General features: G+C 52.7%; 5 protein-coding genes across 5 annotated transcripts, besides 6 other annotated features; all 5 read left to right on the plus strand.

Moving 5' to 3' along the window:
- Positions 1-230: 230 nt before the first annotated feature.
- On the plus strand, positions 231-3,290 carry Tco025E_01489 (protein FAM184A; the record flags this gene model as incomplete). Its single annotated transcript, XM_029368427.1, has 1 exon — positions 231-3,290. The coding sequence occupies one exon, from the start codon at positions 231-233 to the stop codon at positions 3,288-3,290; it is 3,060 nt and encodes a 1,019-aa protein (XP_029231528.1).
- A 74-nt stretch (positions 3,291-3,364) lies between these two features.
- Positions 3,365-3,406: a microsatellite.
- A 205-nt stretch (positions 3,407-3,611) lies between these two features.
- Positions 3,612-3,655: a microsatellite.
- Positions 3,656-3,806: 151 nt separating this feature from the next.
- Tco025E_01490 (TPR Domain containing protein) lies at positions 3,807-4,868 on the plus strand (the record flags this gene model as incomplete). Its single annotated transcript, XM_029368428.1, has 1 exon — positions 3,807-4,868. One exon carries the CDS (start codon positions 3,807-3,809, stop codon positions 4,866-4,868), a length of 1,062 nt encoding a protein of 353 aa, XP_029231529.1.
- Positions 4,869-4,971: 103 nt separating this feature from the next.
- Positions 4,972-4,990: a microsatellite.
- Positions 4,991-5,067: 77 nt separating this feature from the next.
- Positions 5,068-5,117: a microsatellite.
- An 88-nt stretch (positions 5,118-5,205) lies between these two features.
- Positions 5,206-5,230: a microsatellite.
- A 17-nt stretch (positions 5,231-5,247) lies between these two features.
- On the plus strand, positions 5,248-6,303 carry Tco025E_01491 (putative meiotic recombination protein DMC1; the record flags this gene model as incomplete). Its single annotated transcript, XM_029368429.1, has 1 exon — positions 5,248-6,303. One exon carries the CDS (start codon positions 5,248-5,250, stop codon positions 6,301-6,303), a length of 1,056 nt encoding a protein of 351 aa, XP_029231530.1.
- Positions 6,304-6,842: 539 nt separating this feature from the next.
- Positions 6,843-7,562, plus strand: Tco025E_01492 (uncharacterized protein; the record flags this gene model as incomplete). Its single annotated transcript, XM_029368430.1, has 1 exon — positions 6,843-7,562. The coding sequence occupies one exon, from the start codon at positions 6,843-6,845 to the stop codon at positions 7,560-7,562; it is 720 nt and encodes a 239-aa protein (XP_029231531.1).
- Positions 7,563-7,648: 86 nt separating this feature from the next.
- Positions 7,649-7,674: a microsatellite.
- A 213-nt stretch (positions 7,675-7,887) lies between these two features.
- Positions 7,888-8,217, plus strand: Tco025E_01493 (uncharacterized protein; the record flags this gene model as incomplete). Its single annotated transcript, XM_029368431.1, has 1 exon — positions 7,888-8,217. One exon carries the CDS (start codon positions 7,888-7,890, stop codon positions 8,215-8,217), a length of 330 nt encoding a protein of 109 aa, XP_029231532.1.
- Between the last annotated feature and the right edge of the window lie 45 nt (positions 8,218-8,262).

Genomic DNA, 8,262 nt, shown 5'->3' on the forward strand with positions numbered 1-8,262 from the left:
CAATAAAACGCATGGCATCCTTTGGAGCGTGGAGGAGATGGGGATAAGAAAAATGTGAGAACGCGCGGAATGGAGGGCGACTTCTCTCCCTTTCCTCCGGGAGATTCCTTGCCTGCTGTTCTTTTCCCTCTCTCTAATAATATTTCTAAGAGCGCACATACAGTCTATTTTGTTTTATTCTTCGTTTTTTTTTTCCGTTAGTCCTCACATCAAGTGACCTTCACGGGGAAATGGGCCGCAAGCATGGCGACGGCGTTGACGCGCACTACAAAATGTGCAAGAAGATTGCCCAACTGACAAAAGTCATCTACCAGCTGAACACGCAGAATGAGGACTACGACGCAAGGAACGCAGAGCTGCGCCAAAGGCAAGAGGAGGAGTTGCGTACGGTCTGTAGCGAGGCAGAGGGGCGTGTGGAGGAGTTGCGGAAGGCCTTTCTTGAGGAGGAGGAGAAGCGAGCCGGTGCGATGGAGGCAATGCAACAGAGGTACAGGACTGAGCTGAAGGAGGCAAAAGATGCGTTTGCACGGAAGACTGCCTCCATGGTGGACGAGCTCTCTACCAGCAAGGCGCGTTTCGAGGAGGTGGTGGCCGAGGTGAAGGCGAAGGCAATGGAGGAGGCTGTTAAGGCGTCCGCGGCGAGCGCAGCGGCGGCAGAGGCGGCGCACGCAGCAAAGGAGGAGGAGCTAGAGAGGCTGAAGGCGGCGAAGGAAGAGGAAATTGCCAACCTAGTACGTGAGTATAACGAGCGGTATAAGGCAATGTTAGCGGAGCAAATGGATGCCAGAGATGCCTTGGAAGAGCAATCGCGCCAGCTGCAGTCGCAGTTTGATGCTGCCGCCACGGCCCACGCCGAGGAATTGCAAATGTGGTCTAGTAAATTACATGAAGCAAACGAGGTTGCCACACGCGCCTCAGCCGAGTTGGAGCAGTGGAAAGAAACCTGTAGGTCTCGCGAGGCGGACGTAAACAGGCTGCAGCAGGACTGTGACACTTTGCGTAGTCGTCTTGATGCCGAGAAGAACTCTCTTGGTGTCTCGCGTGACGTCGAGGCTACACTGCGTCAGGAAGCGGAAGAGTTGCGGGCGCAGCTAAAAGAAATGCAGGTAGAACGTAATAAACTGGAGCGGTCGCTAAGCGCGAAGACAGCGGAGCTCGCCAAGGCCATGTCGGACATAACGGACTTAGAAAACCAAAAAAGTTTCCTGGAAGCGCAACAAAATCAGCTGTCGCACAACGCCACTGATGCTGGGAAGAGGAACCAGACATTGATGAGTCAAGTGGATGCACTTGAGCGTCGCGTGATGGAGCTGCAGGAGGCGGTAAATGAGGCAGAGCGAGAAATTCAGCGGCGCACTCTAGCAGAACGCGCCCTGGAAGAACGCTGCGAGGAGCTACGACAACGTGCTGCTGAACGTGCCAAGAAACATCAGGACGAAATTGCGGCGCTTCAAGCGATGCAGGAAGCGACTCTTGCCGAGCTCCACGCGGCGTCGCAGAGGTCAAATGATGTGGTTGCATCCCAGTATCGGAGTGAGAGGGATGCTTTGACAAGTTGCCACAAGGAAGAGCTGCGGCGGCAGCAGGAGCAGCATAATAGGCAGATAGAAGAGTTGAGAGGAGAACATGAAGATATTCTCTCGGGTCTTCGTGCTCAGCTGGCAAGCGCTGACGCTCTTGGTGTGGATCTCCGTGCAAGCGTGGCGCAGCTGCGGGAACAGGTCGACACACTTGAGGCGGAGTTGGGTAACGCACGGAATGCACTGCAGGAGGCTGCCAGACAGCAAAAAGACTTGATTGCGAAATATGAGGCAAGTGTATCTGACACTGCACAGAAAGTAGCAGAGATGGAGGCGACAATGAACGCCAAGCTGGATGCCGAGCGGAAGGGGCACATGGAGAAGACGCGTTCGCTTGAAGCGGAGATCGCATCGCTGCGCAGACGGCTTCAGTCCGGCACAGAGGCGAGTGAACGAAACTGGGAAGACAAATATAGGACACAGGCGGAGCAGTACGAGAGCCAGTTGGAGCAACTTCGGCAGGAGCACATTGAAAACGTGAAGCATCGCACCGGGTTGCACGATGCACATGTGGCAAAAATAGAGGAGATGCAAAAGGAGGAGATTCGCAATCTCTTGGAAGCGGCTAAGCAGAGGCAAGAGGCGGAACGCATGGAATTTCTAAACGCGCGGAAGGCGTTTGCTGCGCAGCTGCAAGGGCGTGATGAGGAGTTGCGACGACGCGGTGAGGAGTTGCGGCAGGCGCAAGACCAGATGGACGCCTTGCGGCACGGTGCGAAGGATCAGGCAAATCGGTTTGCGGAGGAGCTACGGGCGCAGAAGGAGTACACTGCAAGACTTACCGCCGATTGTGAGCGGCTGCAAGCGGAGCTCGAAGAGTCCAATAAGGCGCTTCAGGCCTCACGTGAGGGGTGCACCAGGATGGAGAAGGAGGCGCGGGTGTGGGAGGGCCGGGAGCGTGACGTCCGTCAGACGCTGGGACGCCTGGAGGAGGCCTCCGATCGATCCCGGAAGGAGGTGGAGGCGCTGCACAGGGAATACGTCGCTAGTATGGAGGCGAAGAGCGCACGGAAGATGCAATCCGCCTTGGCAGAGCTCCGCATCGCCATGACAGCGGAGCGCAATGCGATGCAACTGCGGGCAGATGAGGCAATTGCGGCCTTGCGGCAAAAGTGCGCCGACCTGCAGGGTGAAGCGAAGAGTTTAAGCCTGAAGCTAGACGCAGCAATGCACGATCTTCGGAAGTCCAAGGAAGAGCTCGAGCGCGAGCAAAGCAACAGGGAAGTGGAACGTAGTGAGTTTAACACCACCTTGCAGGCGTTGCGGCGCGAGTTTGAAAATGAACAGGAGAGGGCGCGGCGCCTCAACGAGAATCATTTGAACGAAGTAGCGACCACGCACAAGCTGCTTATTGATGACTTGATGCAGCAACACGAGGAAGAGCGAAGGGCACAGGACAGTGTTATACGGGAACTGCGGGCGGCGCTCGAGGATCTGCGGTATCGCTACGAGTACCGTGAGTCGAGGGGAGAGGATGTGGCGATGATCAACCGTCTCATGAAGGAGTTAAAACAGAAGGAGCAGGAGATGGAAAAAGTTGTACAAGATATGAAGATGTATAAACTAGAGCTTCTCAATCGCGAAGAGAACTATAACAAGGTCTTTGGGCGACGGCCGCTTGTCGCTGTAAGCGCTTCGGCGGATAAGGCACCACGGTTGCAGCAGGGCGCGCGGGAGCGTGGGGACATCTACGACAGGAGAGTAACGTAGTAGTGGCAAGCCGCTGTGTGAAACTTGAGTCGAGTACCATTTAAACCAATACTTGTTGCACCATTTGGCAGCCTGTGTGGGTGTGGGTACGGGTAGGTGCGGTGTGGTGTGGTTGTTCCTCGCTCTGTGCTTCCTCGCAGCTGTGTACCAAAGTGCTGGATTTTTTTTTCATTGCATTACTTTACCACATAATTGTATGTGTATATCGCGGTGCCTAGATGCGTCTTTGCGCGTGGATGAATGTAAATGTGGATTTTTTTTTGCGGCTGAGCATTGCGTTTACGTCTATTTAAGCGCAATATTCCTCTTTTTCTGCTCTTCTGATGTTTTTAATTCTTTTTGATTTTGTTGTTGTTGTTGTTTTTTGCCCTCTTTTTCCCCAATTTTGCCGGCACATGTCTCTCTAGGTCGTATACTGTGCGTTTCACTCTTCCAAAGTAACGCTATAAGTCCAATTACGCGTTGGAGGCCGTTTGTCAGTAGGAGCAACGACAAGAGAGGCGGAAAAAGCATATCATGGCTTCAGCAGAAGAGCTGAGACAGGAGGGGAATACTGCTTTCACGGCAGGGCGCTACCAAGAGGCACTGACGCTTTACGAGCAGGCCATTGCGTTGGACGCGGAGAATGTTGATCTTCTTAACAATGCCGCGGCCGCCAGTCACTCGCTGGAGAAGTATGACGACGCCATCATCTATGCGAGGCGCTCGTTGCGTGTCCGTGACAACTTCAAGGCGCATACACGGGTGGGGGCAGCACTGTGGGCCTTAAACCGACTGCCTGAAGCAGCCATGGAGTACGAGCGGGCTGCGGCATTGTCGCCTGGGAATCCAAGTGTCGAACAGAGCCGGCAGAGACTTTCGCAATTGATAACAAGCTCCTTGGGCGGCGGTGGCGGTGCCACGCTTCCTCCCAGTTCTCCTGGGAAGATGGGAGTGTGCCTCGACGCTGCCAGTGTAGCAGTCGCGGTGTTGACGATGCTCTCGCTATTTTTCATGCCCAGGCTAGCTGAAACTATGTGGACTGTATTGCTGGTTCTGACCATCGCGCAGCAAGCAAGCATTGCACGCTCACAAGGTCTTCTTCAGGCGTCTAAGGAAGTCCTCTTGAAGTGGGCCGATCACCGCTGTACACTGGAGTTGCTGCTCTGCGCCTTTGCCTTACTTGCCAAGGCGGGGCCCCAGATGCTGCTGGTAACTTCACTAGGAGTCTACAGTGCGTTGAGTCTGGCGTCTAATCACACGACACTTTCGAACATGTCGCCGGCTCTGTACCGTCTTTGTTCGTCGTATCTGCAGAAGGTTTTAACCGAGCGGGCCATGGTTGCCAACTACGCTGCAACCTTGGAGGCCATCATGCTCTTTACCGTCATGTTCTCAGGCGGGGCCATTTTTACTCTTGTCTACATTCAGTACGTTAAAAATATATATCGAATTGACAGCAACACCAAACTTGCCTTCACAGGTCTGCGAATGAACCTCTCACGTCTTACCCGTCTGCCATACATGCCTCTTTTTGTGGATACCTATGCGCAGAAGTTCTGTGACCTGCTTTATACGGTTTCCCAACAGCCCTTTTGAGAAGGATTTTTCGTTTAGTTTTATCTTGCCGTAGGGACTTTATTAGTAATGATTAATCTTGAGATATGTGTAATGCGCACACTAACTTGTTTATTTTGCCTTCATATATATATATATATATAAAGGGATGGAATAAATAGTGAAGAATTATGCGCCTATTGTTTTTGTTTTGCTTTGGGCGTTGTGGCTCCGGGCGCTAATTATTATTATTATTACTATTGTTTTATTTTTATTTTTTGCTTTATTTTTGTTGGTTTATCTTCTCTCTATTCGGCTTCTTCCTTGCACCGCACGGTTGGCATGCACACCGCGTACGGCACGTGAAAAGAGCAGCCGCCACACACACACACACACACACACACGCAAGAAAAAGGGGAGAATGCAACACGCAGGCACACGTTCAAACAAGAGTGACACCGCAAAAGATGCGGCGCATTGCTCGGATACCTCAACGTGTCAGGAAGATGCGGCGCATGTGATTATGGAGGTGGATCGCCTTACAGAGCAAGGTGTTGCCGCGGCCGACGTCGCCAAGCTGCGGCAGGCGGGTATTTTTACTATTGCAGGGATTCACATGCAGTGTCGCAAAGAATTGGCACTCATTAAGGGACTTTCCGACGCCAAGGTGGAAAAAATTATCGAGGCGGCTAGAAAGCTCTTGGACTGCGGATTTACGAATGGGGCGACGTTTCTGCAGCAGCGTGGCAAAGTGACGCGCATGACGACTGGAAGCGCTGCCCTTGATCAACTATTGGGTGGAGGTATTGAGAGCATGTCCATTACAGAGGCTTTTGGTGAGTTTCGCACAGGAAAAACGCAGATTGCACACACACTCTGTGTGACCTGTCAGTTGCCCACCTCAATGGGCGGGGGCAATGGGAAGGCGATATATGTAGACACAGAGGCGACCTTTCGTCCAGAGCGTATTAAACCCATTGCATCTCGCTTCGGCCTTGACGCGGACGCCGTGCTTAATAACATTCTCGTGGCACGGGCCTACACCCATGAGCATCAGATGCATTTGCTCTCAATGGTGGCCGCGAAGATGGCGGAGGATCAGTTTGCCTTACTCGTGGTAGACAGCATCACTGCCTTATTTCGCGTTGACTTTTCTGGTCGAGGCGAGCTGGCAGAGCGGCAACAGAAGCTCGCGAAAATGATGAGTCATTTGATAAAAATAGCCGAAGAGTTCAATGTGGCAGTGTACATTACAAATCAAGTTGTGGCAGATCCCGGTGGTGCATCGATGTTCGTCGCCGACCCCAAGAAGCCTGTTGGGGGGCACATTCTTGCACACGCCTCCACAACGCGGCTGTCGCTTCGCAAGGGCCGAGGGGATCAGCGTATTTGCAAGATTTACGACAGTCCATCACTCCCGGAGGTTGAGTGTGTTTTCAGTATTTCCGAACAAGGCATCGTCGATGCTCGTGAGTAGTTGTCTGGGGCCAGAGATAAGTATGAGCCTTTGTTTTTTTTTTCTGTGTGTTTCTTTTACTTCCTTACGACACCATTCCCTATCATTGGTTTATTCTTATTATTAAGTCACTAAGAAGCTAGAATATTACTGCCGTTATTTTTTTTTCTGTTTTAATCAGATGTTTTTTTTCTATTTCTTTTATTTTACTTTTTATTTTTTATGCTTCTGTGTACCGTGGGAAAATGACTGAGACAGAACAAAAAAGCCACGGTGGGACGGGGAGAGGGGATTTTTTTGTCTCTTTGCTATTCTTCCTTGCGTGTGTCTCACGCCTTTAAGAAGGGTGTCTGGTTACCGCTGTGTGTGTGTTGTTTTTTTTTATGCGTCTCCGGTCCCGGGGATTGACCGGGGGGCGCCGTTGCTGTGCGTGACCATCTGCCTCTCGTTTCCTTTTCCGCGGGGAAGTGCGTGGGTGCCTGCGCTGCTCGCTTCACAGGGTGGTGCCTCCCACCGACAGCGGGAGGCGATAGAGAAGGGCAGTCGCGGTCTCCGGGGGAATGCCGCCTTCCATCGTAAGGGCCATCGCGACGGTGAATCGCCACCTCGCCGAGCAGCACGAAGATGTAAGTGGCAATGGAGAGAGTACCGCGCTTTTGCATCCGCCGCCCAGTGAGGTCTGCCCGGGCTCGCGGCGATGCATCCTTCCCGCCTTCCGGGAAACGTGGAGGGGCGGGCCGAATGTCATCGCGCCAGACCACGGCTCCTGCTTTGTCTCAGTGGATTGCCTCTGGCACGACCGCAACCGTATTTCGGAGGAGGAAATGAAAGAGGTTGCCCTTCAAGAAGGCAACAAATGGGATGAGGAAACGTTAGCGTCTATGGCTGTCACCTGCGCTCGGTGCGCTGTGGATGCCGCGCCCGCCTTTGGCGCCAGTTGGCCGAGGGAACGAAACATTGAAGGCCTATTGAAAAACTCCGTGCGGGACAAAATGAAGCTATGCCGCAATTGCAGGATGCATCACGTTCATGGCGCCTTGGGTCTACAGGAGAGTCCATATGGTCATGTTGGCGAGGTTTACGCTGACATTCAGCAGCGACTCTCACTTGCCCGCGCGCGCGCCATATGCCCCTTAAGAAGGCAGGTGCAATACATAAGCGACAGTCTGTTTGGCAGCATCGCGTTGCGCCAGTCTGTGTGTGTGCGCTGCAAAGGCGGGGTTCAGCCGGAGGATCATTTATTTGCTTCTCAGCACGTCGAAGACGTTGATGTAAAGTAGACATTTGTCACATGTGCCTTTTTTTTTTATCTCTTACTACTTCTTTGCCTTTTCTCCGGGCATACCACGAACTGTGATCACGAGAGGGAGGAGGAGGAGAGATGAAGAGGAGCAATAATTCTGTGGCGTAGCGTTGTTTGTGCTTTTCTCGTCAGACTCCCAACACAGTGGTTGCGGTCACTTCCGTTCCTTTTCCGACGTTCCTTCTTTGTTTCTCTCTATTGTTCTTTTGCTTGCCACCGCACTTGCTTTCACACGCCGTAAGCTGAGGAACGAGGTGGGACCCCTCCCTGGAGAGTTGTCGATGCAGCGCCGTTGACAAACAATGCGTAAAACAAGCGTCAAGTTGCTGCACGCGAAACGACATGAAATTAAGCAGCGGATGCTGCAACATAATGTTCTACAACGAAATAGGTTGCGGCAGGCCGAGCTGGGCGAGTGTCGTGCAGGGTCTACCGAGAACAGCGTTTCAGCGAGGGAGGCCGCCTATGCAGCTGTTGGCAAAGAGTTTCAGTGTGACGTGGGCGACCCTGCCGTGATGGATGTTCTGCTTGACATTGAAGAGGAGATAAGGAACGAGCAGCTGATGTCGTTGTTTGACGAGGGCCAAGACGAAGACTGGGAAGCGTACTATCGTTACCTTGCTCAACAGTGAGGTCTTTGTTTCGTGTTTCCACTCCACCTCCTCATTTGGGCTGAG

The sequence above is a fragment of the Trypanosoma conorhini genome, assembly GCF_003719485.1.
Source record: "Trypanosoma conorhini strain 025E chromosome Unknown Tco_14.4_contig_00049, whole genome shotgun sequence".
NCBI classification, from domain to species: Eukaryota; Euglenozoa; class Kinetoplastea; order Trypanosomatida; family Trypanosomatidae; genus Trypanosoma; species Trypanosoma conorhini.